At 48.1% G+C, this 22,119-nt stretch overlaps 3 protein-coding genes across 10 annotated transcripts in view; 2 read left to right on the top strand and 1 right to left on the bottom strand.

Moving 5' to 3' along the window:
* Positions 1 to 1,042: 1,042 nt before the first annotated feature.
* Positions 1,043 to 5,460, top strand: LOC105276366 (mesoderm induction early response protein 1). 5 transcript variants are annotated; one of them, XM_011333910.3, is made up of 5 exons: positions 1,043 to 1,749; positions 1,945 to 2,080; positions 2,389 to 3,420; positions 3,519 to 3,646; positions 3,896 to 5,460. In XM_011333910.3, exons 1-5 carry the CDS (start codon positions 1,691 to 1,693, stop codon positions 4,554 to 4,556), a joined length of 2,016 nt encoding a protein of 671 aa, XP_011332212.1. In that variant the 5' UTR covers positions 1,043 to 1,690; the 3' UTR covers positions 4,557 to 5,460. The 5 variants fall into 5 exon arrangements, with proteins under 5 accessions (XP_011332212.1, XP_011332213.1, XP_011332210.1 ...); XM_011333911.3 differs by having other exon boundaries at positions 1,044 to 1,632; positions 3,893 to 5,460; XM_011333908.3 differs by having other exon boundaries at positions 1,044 to 1,749; positions 3,893 to 5,460.
* Positions 5,385 to 12,486, bottom strand: LOC105276365 (nucleoporin NUP188 homolog). The gene is made up of 6 exons (XM_011333907.3): positions 12,226 to 12,486; positions 11,813 to 12,029; positions 11,218 to 11,685; positions 11,018 to 11,142; positions 10,372 to 10,900; positions 5,385 to 10,241 (listed from the first exon to the last, which is right to left on the bottom strand). The coding sequence occupies exons 1-6, from the start codon at positions 12,252 to 12,254 to the stop codon at positions 5,829 to 5,831; spliced, it is 5,781 nt and encodes a 1,926-aa protein (XP_011332209.1). The 5' UTR covers positions 12,255 to 12,486; the 3' UTR covers positions 5,385 to 5,828.
* A 4,886-nt stretch (positions 12,487 to 17,372) lies between these two features.
* Positions 17,373 to 22,119, top strand: part of LOC105276363 (cysteine-rich motor neuron 1 protein) — a 263,409-nt gene continuing 258,662 nt past the window's right edge. For 3 of the 4 annotated variants that reach the window (XM_011333904.3, XM_011333905.3, XM_011333902.3), the window contains exons 1-2: positions 17,373 to 17,795; positions 18,859 to 19,565. In XM_011333904.3, the coding sequence (XP_011332206.1) occupies positions 19,420 to 19,565 (146 nt within the window). In that variant the 5' untranslated portion in view covers positions 17,373 to 17,795; positions 18,859 to 19,419. Of the gene's footprint in view, positions 17,815 to 18,858; positions 19,566 to 22,119 lie in introns of all 4 variants that reach the window. The other variant, XM_011333903.3, reaches the window with a different exon arrangement.

Here is a 22,119-nt window from a genome sequence, read left to right as displayed (position 1 = left end):
AAGTGTTTTAGACCCGTGATTATGGGTACGGTCCAAGTCACGCTTCGAAGCGCTTCTAGACACTTTCTATCTTCTTCTCATTTGACAGAAGGAAAAGGATGGAAAGTGTCTAGAAGCGCTTCGAAGCGTGACTTGGACCGCACCCTATGATTGTGGTAACAGTTATATCAATCTAGAGGTGGAGGATGAAAAATGGCAAATTCAATATGGTGCATCCAAAATGGCGGACCCAAATTCCAATTGTTTTAAATTAGTTTCAATCATTTTTGTGGTGGTTTTCGAGGTGACTGTTTACAATGTTAATAGTAGTTTGACAATATTTCAAATGACGGAAACAAACAAATCAAGTTAACGAAATTTTAAGCAATTTAATCTGCTGAAGACAGGTTTATGAAATTTGAAATTTTGTCAAACTACTATTAACATTGTAAACAGTCACCTCGAAAACCACCACAAAAATGGTTTTTGAAACTAATTTAAAACAATTGGAATTTGGGTCCGCCATTTTGGATGCACCATATTGAATTTGCCATTTTTCATCCTCCACCTCTAGATTGATATAACTGTTACCACAATCGTAATCACGGGTCTAAAACACTTCTTCGAAACTGAATTGAATAAAATTTTTGAAAATTCTGCGATTTCGGTCCGCGATTTTGAATCTGCCATTCCGAATCTCGTAAAATTAATACCAAACATTCAGACAATGAAATCATAATAGAGTAATGTCGTAAAAGCTGTAAGAGAATAACGCTCAGGAGTAGCGTTAGTTACCATTGTGCTATAGTGTTAAATATTCGAATGCGTTTTCTAACCTTAAAATGCGTTGTTAGCACAAATAAAAAGACACGTGTCTAATGTTTTTCGATGTACTACGTGTGTGCAAAGTTTCGAGAAAATCGGCGAGTGGCACTTGGGTAGTGTTACTTGTAAGAAGTAAATTTCCCCCAGCCTAGTTCCCACTGGTCGCATCGTGCTCCGAGATTACGCTGTTCCCGCGCGCGGGATATACTCTACACGCTGCGTGCACCCGGATCTCCCTCACCCCCCTCGAGAGAACGACGCTCGAGTGGTATGTGTGGTCGCATCCATTTTCCGAACACACGACCCGAGATACGACCGAGTACGACGAACGTAAATAATGGAATGCGCGTTTTCCAGTTAATTCGTTCGGAGAATTTACGATAGTTCTGCATCGGTGTGACGCTCGCATCTCGCTCGATGGGAAATTGTGCCTTAGGAGTGCTGGACGTGCCGAATGTCCGAGTTGGCGGGTTTGTTGTTGCCCGTGGACGAGGACAATAGCCCGTGGACGGACTCGCGGTTTCTCGCGGTGCTCGTGCCCGAGGGGATCACGGTCGATCGAAGGAGGAAGGAGCCAGTTCGATACACGCCTCGGCGAGATGTCAATCGCCCCGATAGAGTGACGGGACAGTGCGCACCGGTATCGTGAGTACCGCCGTGACGCGGATGTCACGTCGATTTGGAGGTTAGACCTCTCTCTCCGCGGCGCTCCACGTAAACGTGAACGGTCCGCATCCGATCGTTCGGCCCTCGGACGCCGAATTGAGATCCAGCTCCGTTTCCGGCCTCCACGTCGGAGGGATTGCGTGCAACGCGGACTGCTCTGAAGTAAGCGTAATTCTCGTACGTCGCGGCGATACATTCCGGTGCTTCGCTGCACGATTTTATGTGCGTGCCGCTTGCGTGTTATGTTCCCATCCCGGTGAATAGAGACAGTAGAATCATGTAAGTGTATATCATCCTCGACAGTAGCGACTATAACTTAGTAGTTGTAACGTCTTCTACGTCTTTCTCGATACTCATACGAGAAAGGCTCGCACTTAAACTGTAGCAAAGGATATATATACGTAGATATACATATGCGTGGAGCTAAGAGCTACGAGCCGTGCGTAACGACATGTGCGTGTGTCTCCGTTGCAGGGCAGATCGAGATTATGATATGGGACCTGCCACGGAAATGATGGTAAATGATTTTGATGACGAACGTACATTGGACGAGGAAGAGGCCTTAGAAGGTAGTGAAGACTCTCACAACGAGTTGTCCAACTTGCAAAAGGTATACCGCACCTAACGTGGTGCGTCCGATATCTCGGATAACTCTTGCACATATGTTATTACATGCGCATACGTCACTTTGTAACGAAAGTTTCTGATCCCGACTATTCTAGGATCAAGCCTGAGAAATGAAAAAAAGTCGAGCCCATAAATAATTACAAATTATGATAAGTTTCCGCAACACTTTGGACTCAAAGTGCGTTCTCGTAGTGAGATTTCCATGTTTAACGAATCCCGTAGGATTACGCTTGATGTAATAATGATCTATTTCTCTCTCTCTCTCTTTCTCTCTCTGTCTCCTCGCGCAAGGAGGGTGATATGCCACTGAAAGATCTGCTTGCCATGTACGGATACGGCGATCCCTCCACGGAGAACTCCAACAGTTCCGATCGCATGCTGCTGCCGTCCGGTAGCGGCGATCCGGAGAACGAGGAGCGTTACTCGGATAAGGGCGACAACGATGCGGACGACGACGACGACGACGACGAAGCGGACGCGAACAGTAATGAGCCGGACCTTAAACAATTTTATACAGAGATGCTGGTGAAGGGGAAGGACAAAACGTCAACGTTGTCCGGGTCAGCGATGAAAGGCGGTGGCGGAGCCGGTGGCAGGAAACGCATCCTCGACGACGACGAGGACGACGATGAGGAAGGCGAGGAGTGCTCGATGACGGGTACTCGTGGCGGAAGTGGCAAGAAGAGAGCCTCGCCTACGTCCGGAAGCTCGAACGCCGTCGCTTGCGGCGATATGAACTTGGGGGGATCCGGCGTTGCCGATGACACCGCCGAAGAAGGTAGCGCCGCCGGCACGATAGACGGACCGGAAGATCGGATAGTCACCAGCGGAAGCGGTAGTTCGAGGCTGCTGCGGAGCGTGTCGAGACCGCAGAGCGAGGAGGAGGAGGACGACTGCGATTACAGTCCAGACGAGGAGGAGTGGAAGAAGACAATCATGGTCGGCAGTGATTATCAGGCGGCGATACCGGAAGGCTTGTGCCGCTACGATGACGCGTTACCCTACGAAAACGAGGACAAGATGCTGTGGGACCCGAGCCATATATCCGAGGAGGACACGGAGGAGTTCCTGGCACGCGCGCAGCTACCGGCAGTTAAAGGCAGCTCCGGATTGCCGTCCGGATCGCACATTCGGGACGACGAGCAGGCCTTGTATCTCCTGCTGCAGTGCGGCTACAACCTTGAGGAAGCACTGCGAAGACGTCGAATGAACGTGTTGCCGCCAACGGACGCGGTGAGCCTCTGGTCAGAGGAGGAGTGTCACAATTTCGAGTCCGGATTACGCGCCTACGGGAAGGACTTTCACCTTATTCATAAGAACAAGGTAGGCCGCGAATGGACATTTCCACGTGTAAATTTAATTATGTGACAACTGATTGAAATCATGCAATTACAGTAAGTGGAATTTTATTGCTGTCGTAGGTGAGAACAAGGTCGGTTGGAGAATTAGTGCAATTTTATTATTTGTGGAAGAAAACCGAGCGCCATGACATATTTACGTACAAAGCTCGACTGGAGAAGAAGAAGTACGCCCTGCACCCTGGTATCACGTGAGTATCTTTTCCAATTTCTTTTCCAGCAACTTCCCGATTTTATCATCATCGTGGTAGTCGTTGCTCTTGGACGTCAAATTTAAAAAAAAATACGGAAGCTCTTGAAGCTTATACACTTGCAAACTTTACAAAAATTTGATGCGATGTAACACGTTACAGTGTCATCGAATTCTAACATACTTTACATGATTACTTACATGACGCAATTACTGCATGTGAATAACAGAACCTTTAAATTGCAAGCAGGGACTATATGGACCGATTCCTCGAGGAGCAAGAGGGCGTCCGGGATCGCAGCAGCTCGCCCAACGTTCACTGTTTAATATACGGGGATACCAAGCGGCAGAGGTCCAGCGCGAGCGTGACCAACAACGACGAGTCCAAGTCGACGGACGCCTGGGACGGGAACAACGCGGTCGATCCGTTGGCGGACATCAACGGGCCGACCCCGCAGCCGCCGCCACCGCCACCACCACCACCCCCGCCTCTCGTAACGTCGGTGGCGACCACCGTGTCTTCGTCGATGTGCAACACTGGCGCTCCAACCGCGCAGCCGACGTACTGCTCGTCGTCGACGCGCCACCCGGATTCGTCGTGCTCCTCGTCGGAATCGGGCTGCGCAAACCCGCACGCGTGGGGCAGTCTAACGTCTCGAAGTCAACCTACCTCCGCCGTCATCACGACGATAACGATCAACACCACGACGGCCACGACGTCCGCGGTGATGGTCACCAGCCTCGGCTCGACAAACACAGTTACCACCAGTTCCACCGCCGTTACCGCCTCCGCCGGCGCCGCCACCGCCGGCTCCAATAATTATTACCATCAGCGAGTAACGTCATCGAGGAGCAACGATTCCCACGACACACCCTCGCCCGAGAACATTCTACCCCATCTGCCTCCTTAGCGTCTAACCAGACCTTCAGGTGTCCATCCTGAAAGGCGGCGGATGTCCCTGCGCGGTGTGCCCAGATCGGCGCTCGCGCCATCGCTATTGTCGTAACGCATAACGCATTCGTTAATATCAAGGATTATATTTTTATACTGTATCGTAATGTAATTACTAATCGTCCTTAGAGCGCGAGTGCGCGATGTTGTACAGTGATGCGGGAGGCACGGGGATGCGTGCCTTCGCGAGGCAGACTCGGGGAAGCGTGTACTGTACATGTAAGATTTAAAGACAAACGCAGAGAACGGCGGTCTCTCGCTGTAAACTCTGTTTCTATATTCCTCCCCTTCGTTTCCGGGCGTAGAGATATATTTCGAGACACGTCTTGGTTGAAAGCCGAAAAAAATTATCGTGCGCCAATGAAGGCGACAGAGATGCAGAGTAACGTAACGCGCCGTGACTACAAATTTTCATGAACAGATCATTCACGTGATTAGTGAATGTAATTAGCAAATATGTAACTGATCATGACGAAATTTTCATGCAAAGGACGCTTATCATCGGATCGAAAAATACAGAATTTGCAACTCGGTTAACAAGCGAAGAAGCGAAATCTGATTGAGTGCTGAACCGATCAAATTAAATGAAAGTCAATAGGGAAAATGTTGAGCGTTATTTTGACGTGAGAGGATGCACGTAAAATGGCGATTCTAATCAATCCGTTTGGTCCCTCGTTAAGTAGTTGGCTGTGTATAAAATCATATAGTTTGTATTTTCACGGTTTCCTATAGCGCGACTATTTAAGAGAACACATTTAAAGAAACACAAGAAATATTTCTAATTTGCTGGATACACACATTGCATTATGTTTAATCATTTATAAATAGTGTTAATATAAAAGTACAGGCTAAATTAGAAACGTTCGATGCCGCGTTCTGTTTATTTCCATCGATCTTCCTGCTCCTCTTCTTCCTTTACGGGAACTTCCCGACTTTGTGTCCGCGTGACTAACTCTCACGCGGAGAATGTATGGAAAAATATCAAAATATCACGATCGATATCTTACGATTGATTATCTCAATCGGCATTTTCAAACATCTTTCTTCAAAAATGACAAATTACACGACGCGGGTGAGACTTGATACCAGAGCTCTTGGGATATTCCGTATTGAGCGTGTCATACATACGTCTGCATCGACTCATGTATTGGAATGCCAGGATTTAATTTCCATTTCAGTATAAACTGTACATTAAATATTATTTCGTATTCTCAAGACAATTTCACAGCTACTACCGGAACTGCGCCGAGTCCAACGATTCCACAACCGTCTTGAGCAATTTCCCCATTAACGGTAAGAACTGTACACTGCTCACGTTCGTTTCGAAGACGCCGGTGGTGATGACACTCTCGTCCAATCTTCTCTCCTCCATCTCGCCCTCGATGTCCTCTATCGAGGAATCCTCGTGATCGGGCATGTATGCCGGTGGCCTGTCGATGGTGCTGTTCTTCTTCAGCCTCGCCGGCAGATTCACCTGCGCCGGATCGCTCGTGTCTTGAATCGTCCGCGAGCTCTTCGTGTCCGCGTCTATCAGGGAGCCCTTCACCTGCCAGATATCGGGAGTGCCGCGGTGCTCGAGGAAATCGAAGAAAACGCCGAGTTCCGTGGCAGTCTCGCGTGCGATCAACTGACGATCCCGCAACGCGAGTCTGGGACTCTTCACGCCTTCCAGCGCCTGAGACAGTATCAGAATGAGATTGATCTCCAGCGCCAATCGCGTGTTGTTCTCGTCCATGGACTCGAACCACGGATCGCTGAATCTGTGATTCCGCGCGACGATCGGGCTGCCGTTGCCGGCGGCTCCGGCGGTCCCGCCTCCGCTGCTCTTCGTGACGTGCCGGCCGGTCGCCAAGGCGGTCGCCCGCGAGAGAATCGTGTTCTCGCATATTAACGGATCGTACGGTCGCCGTACGAGCCTGGGGCTGCTGAGTAGCGGTACAGTGACGTCCAGGCCACTGACGTACCCCAGGAATTCTCCGCCGATGTTGGACGACGTCCTCGAGGTCGAAACTGACGCCGCGTGGATGATCCTACGCAGGTCCTTGCTCGTGTGCATGCGTCGGAGGTTCTCCGGCGCGGCACGCTCCCATTCCTTCTTCGCGGAGTCCGTTTTGTCGTCCCGACCGGGTGGTGGCGCCGTAATGGGCAACGAGGCAGCTGACTGCGAGCGCGAGTGAAGCGCCTGGGTAAACAGCTGCGTCGAGCTGATGATCGCGCCGTAAGTGAGCCGCGGGCCAGAGTTCATGCTCATCTGCGGTGGCCCAAAGTTCATCTCGGCCATCGGTGTGTACCAGTAATCCTGCGTGTATATCGTGTCCACCAGGGTATTCAGCCTCGGCGAGAAATGAACGAAGCTCAGCGCGCAGGTAGTGTTGATGACGATCAGCTTGTTCACTAGCAGCTTCAGCTCGCCGCTCGGCAGTCGATTGTCGCAGGACTCGAGCTCCTCGGCGCTCTCCATGCTGATACCGTCGATGATAAACTTGAGGATCCGCGGTCTTAACAATAAGTTTACCGTGCTGTCGTACGCTAGGTACATGCACTTGATGAGAGTCTCGCGCACGCTTGGCTGGATCGCGTTCCAGACGTACGTCTGCGTGGCCACGGCGTGTACGAGGGCGACCAGCGATTGTATCAAGTCGGCGGCCAGCAGGTCGGCAGTGTGCCTTAACAACGTGGACACGACCATCAGTTGATGCTCGTGCGAATTCAGGAAGACGACCACCTGGTTAATGTACACCATGTGCGTCTCGCTGGTGACCAGACCGATCAGGAACTCCAGGCCCAGGGTGTACAACGGCCACCAGTCCTGACAACGCCATCGGCCGTTCGCCGTGTCGTCGTACAGCGAGTCGAGCATGCTGTTGGCGATGTCCGCCGGTGGGATCAGGCTGAGCCAGAGTTTTGCGATGTCGTTCTCGTTGATGGGATGCGGACAGTAGGGCGAGCGTGATATGACGCCTAGCAGGCTCAGGGCGGCCGCGCTGAATTTCATGTACGGATACCGCTGCAGCGTGTAACCGACGCACGCCATCAGTTCTGGTATCATTTGACGCAGTTGCACGCAGTTGGCCCGCAGACGGTACTTGATGCTCGCATTTCGTTCGACGTACGAGCGTAGTAACTGCGTCACCATGCAGATAGCGAGCGTCGCCGGCAGGCTCTCTCGTATACCGCGCAGCGTCTCCGCGCTGTGACAGTCGGCCTTTTTCTGCGTGGTCTTCTCCTCGCTCTTGCGATCGACGGGCAACCGTTGCTTCCGACGTTCCAGCTGCAGCACGGCCTCTTTCAGCTCCTCTAACTCGTAAGAGGCGACCGTGCACGAGTGCGCCAGGAGAAACTCGAGGCTTGCCGAATCCTCGGCCAGGGTGCTTTTCACCAGTTGCACACAGCCGAGCAGCAACGAGATCAACGTTTGCCGCAGCGACTTGCCAAAGCCGCGATAGGTCTGCGCTATTTCCTGCGTCAGCTGCGACAGTCTGGTTTTGAAGATTCGTGAATCTCCGACGCACATTTGCTTCCACGTGGTGATACATCTCAAAGATAAGGAGGCCAACAACATTGGAATCTTGCCGCTACTGGGATCTTCCGGTTCCTTCACTCGCGCCAATAACGAATCCAATGCCAGCTGGGTGAGAAGATGCGCTTGCGTTACGTTAATCGGATAATTCTTGGCTGTTCTGTCGTCAGTGAGCATCACGATAAAGTGGTACCAAGACTCCAAATTCACCTCGTACAGTGGATCCAATTTACTTCGCTTCGTACTATCCTCGATTTCGCCTTCGTTGTCGCCACTCGCGCAAGAGCCAAGAACGTATATAGCCAACTTCTTCCAATAGTCCTTGGACTTGTCCAGCAGATCCTTCAGGTTTTTCGAGAAATTGTTCTCCAGCAACGGGCTCTTGTATAATTCCAACGTGATCACGTCCAGCAATTGCGAATAACCCTTCGCGCCCGGCACCAGAGTCTTGAAGAGTGGCGCGAACAGGTGACTCCAGAATTTCTCACGCTTCCGGAAGAAATTGACGAGGATCTCGTTTCTGTGGTACCACATCGCGCGCAACACGGTCATCGTGCTGTCGTACAGCTTGTCACACACGATATCGTCCTCCTTGTACATCCGTTCCAAGTATGAATCGAGGAACTGACTGCAGCCCTCCGTGAGAAACTCATCGGCTGATCGTGGGAAGATCCTCTTGTGTTCTGCCTGATGCATGATGTTGAAGAGCGCCTCCGTCAGACCGGGCTGTTTCTCCAGACACACGGCAACTAGCTCCAGAATGGCGACTTTCACCTCGATCGCGCACGTCGGCAGCGTCAGTCGAAACGCGAAGGTCTCCCGTATGGACGTGCCGTCCATGCCCATGCAGACAAGGAGCGACATTGAGAATTCCTCCGCGAATTTCTTCAGCAGCCGCACCGCCATTTTCTGCAGCGAAGGACTGAACCAGACGTACAGATAATTTACGATGGTCGGTACTATGAGCAGCCCGTTCGGCACTCTCGGTGACGAGTACAAGGCAATTTCGAGGGGCGATCTGTCACCCAGTTCCAGACCCAGGGACTTCCTGAACATCAACAGTCGATTGACTATCGACAGTGCCAGCTCCACGCTTTTGGTAGTCTTGAATCCCTTGCCGCTGATCCAATCCGTCTCCGTGATCATCTTGTTGTGCAGCGTGCGTTCGCCGGTCCGCAGCAATTTCAGCAGCGCGTGGCGCGGCTCGAGGTAGAGCAAGCTGTACACCGCGACGAGCTGCAGCTCGTTGCGGATATCGTTCTTCGATAAGGACGAGTCGAGAGCCCGATGGATGCAGAACATGCTCTTCAGCCACAGGTCAATCCTCTCGGCGTTCGATTCGAAGTACCAAGAATCCAGCTTGGGTAGCACGGCTTGCAGCAGAAACACCATGCCCGGTATTTCGACGGTGTACATGGCCTCCTTGCTGTGCTTGACGATCAGATAGTTGTACAGCGTGTCCAGGTACGCGCGCAAAATCGAGTAAGTGTGCTCGATAGTCTCGATTCCCGAGAGCCACGACGCGACGAGGCCGCCGTCGAAGGAGATCGCCTCCGCGAAGTCCAGCGGCTTTTGGTACCAGTTGTTGAACTTGGGATAAACGCCGGAGCGCATGCGTGTGAGGATGTCCTCGGGGTATCGCAGCACCAACTTCGACGAGATGCTGATGCACACGGCGACGATCCGGTACAGGTTCGCCGGTAGCACCGGGTACGAGAAACGATTGACTATTTCGAAGGTCAACTCCGTGGAAGTGACCATGCTTGACGGTATCTCGATGTCCTTCACCAGCAGCGCCTCCAACAGTTTCAGACCCTGAAGAACGTTCTCGGGTAGATCGGTCTTCATCGCGCTGATGTTCGCGATTCCACCGCTCGCTAGGGCGAACAGCTGCTCGATCTTGTGATGCAGAGCGTCCCAGTAGCTCGCCTTCGTGTGGAACAACACCACCTCCCTGTCGCTCGACAGCACGGCGACGCTCTCGCGCGTGCAACTGTCCGGTATGGTGAACGAGTTCTTCTGGATCACGCATTCCGCCTCGTACGGTCGTAACGGCCTACTATAATCCCTCTGGCGAGGGATCTCAATGGTCAGTGACGGCAAATTGTCCAGCTCCGAGATGATCTGAAAAGAGAAGAATAAATTTCAAAAAAACAATATAAAATAAAAAAGAACAATAAAGTTTTACGATAAACGTTAAATGTTCGATATAACGGATTTAATCTCGCGCGGGAGGATTAATCTCGAACGTTACCTTCCTAGCACTCGTGACGGTGGTGGATGCCAGGCCAATGGCTATGCTGGTCAAAGGCTCGAACTTGTACGGATACAATTCCGCGGCAACCTTGTAGATCGGCCATAAGCCGTCGTCCCGTTCGTCCCAGAATCTAGCCGCAGATTTCGGGAACTTGACCGTAGCGGCCATCGCGTCGAAGATACCGTTCAGAGCGCTCAATCGGTCCTCGTCGATGAAGGCGCACACCAGAGTCAGGAGATTATAAACGCTGCTCTGCACGATCTCGGCATAGTGGGTTTCCTCTTGGAACATTTCGCAGCTCATTAAGTCCCGAAGGTAGTGGAACACGTCGAGCTGTATCGCTTTGACGCCGAACGGCCTGAAGCGATTCAACGCGTCCACGTTATCCGGATCGATCGCGTAGTTCGCCAGCATCCACGACAAAAGCAGCGGCCCGTCCTGCGGCGAACTTTCGCGCACACATTTCTGCTCCAAGATCTCTTGCATGTGGCTTCTCACGCTGTTTATCCAATCCTCCATGGCAGTACTGTGCAAACACACGTTAACATTAAAATTATTATTGAAATTAAATTATTAAATCGCGTAATTTTAATTTATTAAATTAATTTATTAAATGACGTAATTTGATGTTGCGTCAGCTTACTGCTTCCTCACGTCCAACGCTACGAGCAGCAACGCTATTTGGCTGTACTGTATCTCTTCAATCTTCTTGGTGATGGCTTCCTTGTCTTCGTGGCTCTTTGTGCTCGCTAATCGTCTGGGCTCACCCTGCAACATTGTCCGCGTATTACAGCGAGTCTCTCGTGTGCGAGGCGGGAAGCTACCCAAGGTACCACGCCTTACCCCGATACTTCCGTACAGCTTGGCGAATTCGTGATCGGCGATGTGTACGTCGTGCATAATCACGGTGAGTATGTGAAGCAACTCGCGCATCTCGATGAGAGTGCTGTTGTACAGCCTGTGCAGATGATCCTCCGTACAAAACTGCGAGCGCGTCGGCGGATTCACGAACTTCAACGTCTCGATCTGCTTCCGTATAGACTCGAGCAGATTCGCCATCAGAACGTCGTTGAAAAATTTCGCGAACTCCCGGTGATGCGGGTGCCTCTCGTTGTCCTTGTACTCGATCATGAGCTTGAGGCATTTTATCAGAGTCACTCTCTCGGAATAATAAAAGTTCCAGATGTCGTCAATTAACGCTCTTATGGAGGTGAGGTCGGAGAGCTGGGCCGCGAAGGTCTCGGCGCAGTTCCTGTACTCGTACGAGACGAAATTGCACACCAGATCCCAGGTAATCGTGGCGTCCAAGTTCTGCAACACAAGTTTCAATGGTAAGTCGCTGCATTATACGAGATTGCGGCGTAATAAATTAAACAGAAATTTTACAGAGTATTCTAGTTGAATCTAGTTGCTTACAAGTGTAGAGTGGTGTACTTACGAGAAACGGAGCTAGTTTACTGATTAAATCGTACATCTGTTGAAGAGGGGGCGGGTCCCTTTTAGCGATACTCTGCAACGATGCATCTGTGTACGGCTTAAAATACAAAAGTCCTTCCTTGAGAAAAACAGTAGCGTTCTTGATTTCGTCCTCGACGGTCTCTTTGGCGCAGCAGCACGTCGTGCCCGATATTATGGACCATAAATCCTTGCTGCAACTTTTTAAATAAATAGTTATTACACGACAGTGTATTTATAAATTAATGACACTTTTCTTGTAAATTATCATATAGAAAAATAAAATCGAGATAAGAGAGAGAGCAAGGGCTTTTAGCTTCTTCCTAATTTAACATGTATTCCATTTTAATCAAATAAACGTAGGAAAAAGCATAAAAATATTTCAAAAGTACTTACGGCAAGTTGCCCATCGGGGATACTTCCATGGTGAAAGTGCTATTACTGTATTAGAAATTGTTTGCAATCCCTTTAATTAATTCTACGTGTTTGCGAACAAATATCCCCTGCTGTACAGTCCGAAATTATCATTTAAATATACGACAACAGTGTGACATAACCTCACTTTTCATATTGGCGGGCAAGCCGGTTAAACTGTACCGTAACCACGTTACCACGTACGAATCGATACTACAGACAGGCGCAGCGAACGCGACAATACGGCCTTCTGCGTGCAGATGTCGCCACCGAACAGAATTCCTGCTGCAAACTGAACTTGCCGCGGACGATGCAAATTGTTCTTGAAATTTGAATTTAGTTAATCGCGTCGTGTAATCACCGCGAGTGATTGTCGTGCTCGTGCTTCTTACAAGCGAATCGTCCGCAATTAACGAGGTGAGTTTACTCGTAATTCCGTCATTCTCATACTTTCGTGCCTCCTTAGCGAATTCCGATAACAAATTTCTGAGCTGCCTCACGGTATCTCGCGAAGTCAATCAACGGAATCATTTCTAGGTAACCGCGAATTGCGATAGTGCGACCATCCCGCAGATGTCGTCACCGAGCGGAGCTCCGTAGCGACGTACGTGAAGTCTGCCGCGGATCGTTCCTAAATTCGAATTTCGTGAATCGCGTCGCGAAACGAGAAAAAGTCGTGCGAAACACCGTGCTTCCGTTTTCCCGGCAGACGAATCGTCCGTTTAACGAGGTAAGTCGAGTCATAACTCCATTATTCTCACGCGTTATTCGTGTCCGTTTCAAGAATTTTGATACATGTTTAACGTGACGTTGCGAATTGATGCGATTATCAGGCATGTTAGTAAGTCGTTGAGCTTTCTTTCCACTCGCCATCTTGCATTCTTTAAAAAATCGAACGAGCAATAAAACGAATTTGCGAAAGGAGAGAACTGCGGCTGTAATAATGATAATAATAATACCCATACAGCACAGAAGCTTGCACCAACATTGCAGCAACGTTGCAACGTTGCAAATTGCAATGCAACAGTACGAAGACATTGCAGAGATATATATCCGCAAAATACCAGCACACTTGTAGCAACATGACATTAATATTTCGAAAACATTGCACAATCAAAATTTGTAATTAATTAATATTAATAATTTATTTTATTAAAACATTGGAGTCTTCCTATCCTAACGAGATTCGTCCAAATCTATTCGACCAATGATGTGTGATGACCAGAATCTGAGCTCGGTAATATATATGTGCATGCGGTGTTTGTCTCTTTCGACTATCTAAAGAACATGGTGGTTGTACGACGCGAGCATCATTCTAAAAGAAAGTAGTTACGTAAAAGAAAAAGGTAAGTACTTTTTTATAATATTATGTCTAATTATAGCACTTGTGTGCTGTTAATCTTGTATCTATTAATTATAATAGAGAATCACTCTATTTGCCTATCTCACGGTTTATATCACTATAACCTCAAAATTATGGAAATTCATTAGAAAACTGCATATTAATAGTTGTAATATTTTTAATAACTTTTTCTGTTATAGAAGCTGTTCGTGAAATACACAATCATGCCACTGATGCAGAAATTGCTGAATGCATTTCCAAGTGGCTTGCTCAAGCTCCGGTTAGGATTGAGAGATCAAAGTATGTCATTTTACATATAATTCTATACATACTTGCAGTATGTATATTTTTATGTAATTTTATGCTAATATATGAATTTTAATTCCTATTTTATTTTTACAGGCAACATACAAACAAAAACGAAGAAGATTCAATTATTTAATTAGAGGAAAAATATTTTAACATAATTAAAGGAAAAATAATATCTCAAGAAGAGGATTTTTAAGTTTTTTTTTTTATAAAGAACAGTTACTTTTTTATAACAAAAATAGAGAAAATGTTTATTTCATTTTTTATTACTATTGTTATATTACATATAATTGTCTATTTATGTTAATAAATAAAAATATTGAAGTTATATAAATAAAAATATTTAAAGTATATAATAATGAATAATTATAATTATTGCAAATTCATTACATTGCAATATTATTATGACGTTTCGTTGCAATGTTCCGAAAAGCGGACATTTTCACATTCCTGCAATCCCATAGCAATGTTGCAGAAACATTTCGCAGTGAATTTGCAATGTTGCTACGTTGCGGTGGAAGATTCCTGCAATATATGCAATCATTTCATGCTGTATGGGTATGATGCGCTAACGATAGCACGACTAGAAACGTTGCAATTCATTACAACTTCTTTATTATTAAATGTAGTATGAAAGAAATTAAGTATGAAAGGAGGAAATTGCGATCGGAATTATTTGAACGTCGCGTTTCTCGCAAGCGCCATTTTGTGCATCGTTTTCGCAGGCAATTCGCGAGCAGTCACACGATCTTGACGATCATTGCAAGCGAAGGGGATGATACGGAGGGAGAACGGGATTTTCTAGATTTTTATGAGCGACCTAGAGTCCCTTTCTTTATGGGACGCTTCTCCCGCGCGGCGAGATATGCTTTCCACGTCTTTAATACTCCAGATACGCGAGGATGGAATTTGAGGAGCGGGATGTGTGTTGTATGTATACGCGTTTATCATGTTGAGATTGAGTCGCGTGTACAAACTCTGCGAATGATTGCATCTGCGGAATTTTGTTCCGCGGAACGGCGATTTCTGGAGAAAGATAGATATATTTGCAAACGACTTTTTCTCAGGTATTGCGTAATTTATATGTGCATATATTATTACTAGAGGAAAGTCCCCGATTATGAGATACCATATCGATTTTACCGAATGTAAGGAAATCTATAGGCAGAATTTAAAAATGTAATACGTTATCTTGAAGAGAATTTAATAAGCTTTAGGTTGATAAAATGAAAAATCTAATTTAAATATTATTTTTTCTGAAAATTAAAAAAAATTGAAAAAAGAGCTTTACGCAGGATCGAGAAAGTGTGCTCCTAATATAAGATACTTCGAGAAATCGGTGTTAAAAGTGCAAAATACATCAGTATTGCAATTAAAAAACTTTATTAGATAGTTTTATAAAATTACTGCTGCCACAGCCTTCGCCAAATCTTCACGATTCCACTGTCGACGCTTCCTCGTATCTCTAACTTCCATAGTCAGATTCTATAAAAATTAAATACACAAAACTTCGTAATATAAATTCGTATTAACTTTTCTTTAACCGTAAGTAGTATTTTCTTTCTTTTTATTACACTACATAATCTTCATATTAGAGCAATAATTATCTCATATTAAGAGTACCCTGAATATCTCATTATACGAGCCACGCGCCTAGCGGTTCCGCGATCATGAAATCTAACCTTTACAATTAAGCAATTCAACAAATCGCGTATTTTCCTGTTACTACGATTCTACTCTATCATTGCATACTGAATTTATTGCCAACCATTTCCTTAATATGTAATAAACAAGGTTTAAAGACTTACCTCAAGTTCCTTTGGCATGTTCACAATTTCACAAATCTTTTCTTGCAAAGGCTAAACGCAATAACGAACAATGAATTTTTCACTAAATACATTTTACACCAAGAGTAATAAGTTCATGGTGGAACTAACAGATGGTGCTCACTAGTTTAGCAGAAACCCCATTATCTTATATTAGGAGCATATCTCATAATAAGGGATTCTCCTCTATATTAATAACGAATATTACATTAATATTAAAATGACAAAATTGTTGACTACCATTTTTCTACGCAATAATTTTGCGAGAAGCAATGCTTTCACGTGAAATTCGCTAAAAGCTTATTACGCAAAATTCTAAGAAAATTGCTCTTTTGATAGTTCGCGATCGAAGCCGAGAGCTTACAGAACGTCCTTCTTATAGAACTTTTTGCGCATTATGATTTTTAACGACACGTACTTTGATCATATCAAAGTTAGTTTCCTCTCGGTTGAGACTTCATAATGGAAACTGGATATTAGACGCGGTCACTTAAGGAGACTAACGATATCAGTTTTAAATCATCTGATTAGAATAGAATAGCCGCGATATCTTCGCTGCCACTTCCATCTTCGTTTCGCGTAAAAGAATCTGACGCCAATGTAGCACGTTGTTCCGAGAAGAAAGGGACCTCCGATGACCAATAGCCGTTATCCGGTTCGCATCAGGGGCGAGTTACGGTACGAGAAAAATTCTTCAGGCTGAGCGCAGGCTGAAGAGGGTGAACGCCATCGCCACCGACAGTTCCCGCACGGACATTTATCACACTTAGGGTCCGTGCGACTCGCTCGGAAAAACGTTGACTGCCAGCATCATCCGCGAGGTATTACGACGTGCAAGGTGAGAGTCGCGCTGCAGACGGGGGATGCTGTATACCGTGTTTGCACGTGACATCGCCTGACACGTTTCTTCGCCAGATAACGACTTGGCGGTTTAACAATTCGTCATGTAGGAACTGTACTCGTAGCCCGACTCTTACTTCGCCCACATCCTTCCGCTCGATTAAAACGAAATCGTCGTTCCATCGGATACGGGATTGGTCTTTTTACAGTAATTACGACAATTCTATACGGATATTGGGTAGGGGTATTAATTATGTGCTACCAGCTCTTGTGCAATTATATGCACGTACACATGCGTGTAGAATTAATATCGAAATAACAACAAAAAAACGTAGCGGGTTGTTACTCTCAGTTATTATTCTCGTATCATTACTCGTGTTACCGCATACTGCCATAATACGCCTCCTCTTTCTCGCACGGGTCGATTACGTTTCTCTCGGGTATATTTATATTACTGAACAAAGTGCACGAAAAGTCCGAAAAACAGTTAATATTCATATGCCGGTTGTTGTCGCCGCGATTGTTGCTAGTCGACGCGGCGCTCGCCATTGTTGAACAACCCGCTGGCTGTTCGCTGGTACAATCGACGGTATGGTGTAACGCGGGATAAATCGGCGTTGCGTTAATTAACTCTTCATAACGCCGCCAATTAAAAAATATAAACTGGACGCGTGGAGAGCCGGGAAATTTCGCGTGCGGAAAAGCAGCAGCGGCGACGGTGGCGGCGGCGATGGTAGCAGCGACGACGAGCGCGTGTGTCAGGGCGCCGACGCGGGTCGCGTCGCGACGCCGGGCGCCGCTTTGGAGATGCTGCTCGTCGCCGCCGCGCCAGCCAGTGCACGCTCGTCTTGAACGTGGAGCGCTTCGCGTATTCCCCTCGCGACTTCGTTACCGAGTGCTTCACCGGGCCGACGCTTGTGTGCACGATGTCGGTACGACGTGCGTGACAAGGGAAAGGCGGTGGAAAAGCGCCGTCCGCGATTGACATGCGAATCGTCCAAGAGCTGCCGCGAACGTCGGTCGAAGCTTCCCCTTCGTCTCTACCCCGATGCCGGCGATAGTTTTCACCCGCTGTCCTTGATTCCTCGCTTCGATAGTTTCCGAGGCACTGACACGCCTCCGCGAGGCACCGCGTATCTACCCGCGTGAATTCATGTTGCAACGGACCGCGGTTCCAGTTGACGACGCGCTGGTCCCACCAGCGCACTCCGATCTGTAACGCAGTTCTGTAACAGGTGATATGTCGGTTCGCTTGTGAGTGCGCAATGCTTCGCTCGCGACTCGCGGTGGTACTTTTGATGCTAGTCTCTCCACGCGCGGATGAATATATGCGTACGTTCCGCGATTCGAGCTTTAGAAATCCGAGTGGCACTCGAGCGTTTAAGCGAGCGCGAACTTCTCGTCTCTTCTCGGCATTCTTTACTCGGAACTCGCCACTCGTCGTTCGTCCTTGTGGCTGAAATTCATCGCCGAAATCCTATTCTACGTCAGAAAGAAAATTCCGCATTGAATCTCAGATACGAGATGCAACATGCCATTAGTAGACAGCCCCGAGGACTAGTCGCATAATGCGACTCGTATAATTCTACGTACATCCTCGTTGCCGTTAATGCGTCCCTCGAGGAGTGCAGGCGTACGTCCTCGTTTGCGCATTTGTGCGACCCGCCGTCTGACATCCTTCGTGAAAGTCGTCTGACATCCCGGCGCTTTTGTCATCAATGCTCCGACGACGCTTTACACGCAGTGCTTTGAGACGCGACGACGCGAGTATTCGACAGCATTTCTGTGCCGAAATGCACGTACCTCGTGTAATTCGAACGCGACGCAAGTTCGGCCGGTGCTCGACAACTTTTTGATGCGTCCCACTTCGTAGCGTGCTGTCACGGTATACGGTTTCGGGGATGAACTATCCTCTGTCCGTCGGTCCGCGGGTTGCCGTGCACGTACTTCATCGCGCGCTATTGTAGTGCAGGCTCCGGACGAACTATTCTCCGTTCAGGAGTTGGCGCGGGTCGGATCACTTTCACGGTTGTCGCGCTGTATCTTGTCGTCGGGCAGGCCTGGCATCCTTACTGCGCCTTTCACGCTTTAACGCTGCGATTTTATGCTCCCTACATGAATCCCGGAACCGCGCGTCGTTTGTAATATTTTATTAAGATATGTAACGTGGTCTCTTAGATACTTGATATACTTAATATGCAAAATTTACCCTCGAAATGCGATTTTAAGATACTTTTTGCCGAGGCACCGAGCGACCATTTCCTGCTTCATTATTTCCATGATTTCTGTCTTTTGCAGCTGATCTCTTCAAAATCCCGTTACCGTTAACGAAATTACCGTTAACGGCGAAATACTTTTCGGTGAAATACAACTCCAGCGCTGTGATCTCGCGTTATCTATCCTTACCGCCTGGACGTTGACTCCGATGTCATGGGTGTGCGCGATACTCCGGCGAACACCGCGAGCGATAAAATGTAGATCGGCGCGCAGTTTTCCTTGCGTTCCCCGGACATTATTCAGCGCGGGTGCGGCATCGCGCCGTGCAAGCATCGCGCGATCTCGCGCGCGTCTCGGGACTGCGCTCCTCTCTCGATGTGAACTCATTCTCCTCGATCGCACATACGGAAAGAGATAAAGAAAGAGAGAGATAGCGAAAAGGGAGCCCGTTATCGTGCCGCGTGTGACACAGATCGCAGATCGAACGCGTCGTGGCGTGAATCACCTCGGGATCACCTGATCGCGATGGACGTTCTCGTGTGCAGTTCGTAATTGTGTCCGGCGGAGATACAAGGACCGGCAGAAAGAAAGAAAGAACAGAAACAGAAGACGGGGCTGGCCGTCGAGAGGGACGTCAGCAAAATGAGGGCCCCATTGCTCCTCTTAGGCGGCATCGTCGTACTATCGCTCGCGGTGGCGAGGGCTCTCTCGTGCGTATGCTCGCCGGTGGAGTGCGACGTCCTCACCGACGAGGACTGCCCCGGAGGCCTCACCTGGGATCCTTGCAGGTAAGTCATCTACCTTCGCAACGTTTGCGAGAAGACAAACCCCAATATCGATAATCGGGGGTCCCGACATATACGCGCGCTGCTCCCCGTCGCTCTTCGAAGCGAATCTCCTCGTTCACCCTTATTTCGGGATGTTGGCGGATCTATATTATCTTCGCCGAGATTCCCGGTTAGATTACCATCGAACGGTTGAAATTATATCTGCGATATGCGAGAAGACGCCCCGGAGAATCTACCGCGCACGATACTTTGACGAACTCGATCGCAGCGATGAGGGGGAGAAGAACGCAGGGATGTTTGCGTTACGTAACACGGTGCATCACGTACGATATTTGCATAATGACTGCCGCTACTACGTTTTCTTTACCGCGGCGATGCGCTCCCGTGTCGCGCGTAATTTTCAATTTGCCCCCTTTCTCTCCATTCTTCCCTCCCTCTTTCCTCCTTTGCTATCCCTTGAAAGCTGGACTCTTTGTCCGCTCCACCCGACCGGTTGTGTTCCGCTGCGTGCTGTAATTAGTTCCGAGTATGGCGAGCAATTAAAGCACGCGCTACAATAAAGCTCGCCACCACAGGGGGGTTGTGTTTTTTTTGCAGCCAGCGAAAAAAAAGAGGGAGAGAGAAAAAGGAAGGGACGCCGCTCTTTGTTGCTCGTTCGCCTTTGTGCACTTTGTGCCGCGAATTACGTTTATGCGTTAGCGACTCATTTGCGGGAGATAGCGAGAGCGAGCTGCCGGGCCCATAAAGTAAACCGCGTCGGGAAAGGGCTCGAGCGTGTGCGCTAAGGGTGCGCGTCGCGCATCCCTCGCGAAACCTTATCTATTACGCGATAGCGTTTATCATCTACGCGCTCGGCATCCGTGCTCTCGGTATCTGTGCCGCGAGATCCATGCCCTTAGGTCTATTTTCCATTCACCCACATTCGCACACGGCTGATGCATCGCGCATCGCGCGTTCGTAACGCACGCACGTATTATACAGATAAATTCGCACTCACGGGGCTGAGAGTGCGGCTGAAATTACGTGAGTGCCGTGGTCGCATTTGCAAATGTTAGGAATAACGTGAAACGGTCAATAAGTAAGCTCGTAAGCGAGGGAGATTTGCGAAAAGTTGCATAATACGGACGGACAAATAGCTCGCATCAACGTTGCAGTGATCGTTGCATAGCACGTGCTGGTCTCATAAATTAGCCGGCTACGAGGCAATGGCGTTGTCATTAATCACGTTTAGCAAAATAAAAGCTTCATTAAAACGCGGGCAACGTAAGGTGCGCGCGATACGTACGTACGACTGTGTTGCGTGATGAAGCGCGTTACATAAACCACAATCTCGCGAGCATTACCGCCTTTTTAAACGTAAAGAGCGAGCGAGTGTACAGGAATATCCGCTTTAACAAATATTTGCGAGGAGAGCCTCAAGATAAATTCCGCTTCGCACGAGCGCGGATGCAAGCGCGCGATCGATAGCGCGCGTGAAACACGCAACACGAGTCTGTGATAATAACCGACGCATTGCAAAATCAGATTGATGCACGTGTAGACGTGTCAGCACGGCTTATAGCGGGTATTTCGCAATTCCGATATAGCGCAAAAGGGGGGAAAGAGCGGCGCGTTGCGTTGCCTGCGGCTAACGCGATAGTGTGCGCTAGGGTAACCCATCTGTTGCGGAAAAATGACGTTGCTTTTAGCGAGGAGCGTGAACCAGATTCTCTCCCCTTTGCCATAAATATACAAAAATGAACGTGCACGTCGCACGTGTCTACCTATCGGGGTTGCTTTGCGATACTTAAAGCCGGCGCGACGAAGCACTCGCGTTGTGAAACAGCATCGTGTCGCAAAGCGGGAAGTTAATACCTTTGTTCCGAGAAATCCTCGATCGATCTTCATTAGGTCTGTCTTTATCAAATGTTGATGTATAGTCAACTTGGATCCATCAAAGTCGTCAACTTTGATGACCACCAGCTTTAGCCGTTTCGGAGAGATACATACACCGCACAGTACATAATTAGAAAGTTTTTCGCACTCTTCTGTATTCACGTATGATCCGCAAGTAAACGCGGATTTTTTCTTTCTCTTTCTCTCTCTCTTTTTCTTTTTTTCTCTTGAAACTGCGGTTCCTCTCGGCAGTTGCTCGAAACGGCGAAGACGTTCTACGAAATTTTTCCTTTCCCCGACTTTCCTTTCTGACTGAGAAAGTTACGTGCAAAATGAACAATTTCGGTAATTGCTCATCAAACGTGCAAGCCGCGGAGATCGACACGAACGAGAAATCGCGTCTGATTGGGAACCGCGAATTTGCGAGTTTCAGATCTAACTGTAAAACAGATGGATACTCATATATACGTATATATCGCTGGTACATTCCCCGCGTTTCTCTTTGCAAACGGTCTATTTTGCGGTGCCGTATCGCGCAAAAGCGGATTCTTTACGAAATTCATGAGCAACCGAGGAGAATCTTCATGCGCGATCTGGCGAGATTATATATTTGAGCATTCCGCCTTTCCGCCATTCCTCCCTCTTTCTCTCTTTCCCTTTCTCTCCGACGTTATTGCGT

Source organism: Ooceraea biroi, chromosome 8, assembly GCF_003672135.1.
Source record: "Ooceraea biroi isolate clonal line C1 chromosome 8, Obir_v5.4, whole genome shotgun sequence".
Taxonomy (NCBI): Eukaryota; Metazoa; Arthropoda; class Insecta; order Hymenoptera; family Formicidae; genus Ooceraea; species Ooceraea biroi.
This window is presented reverse-complemented; position numbering and strand designations above follow the sequence as displayed.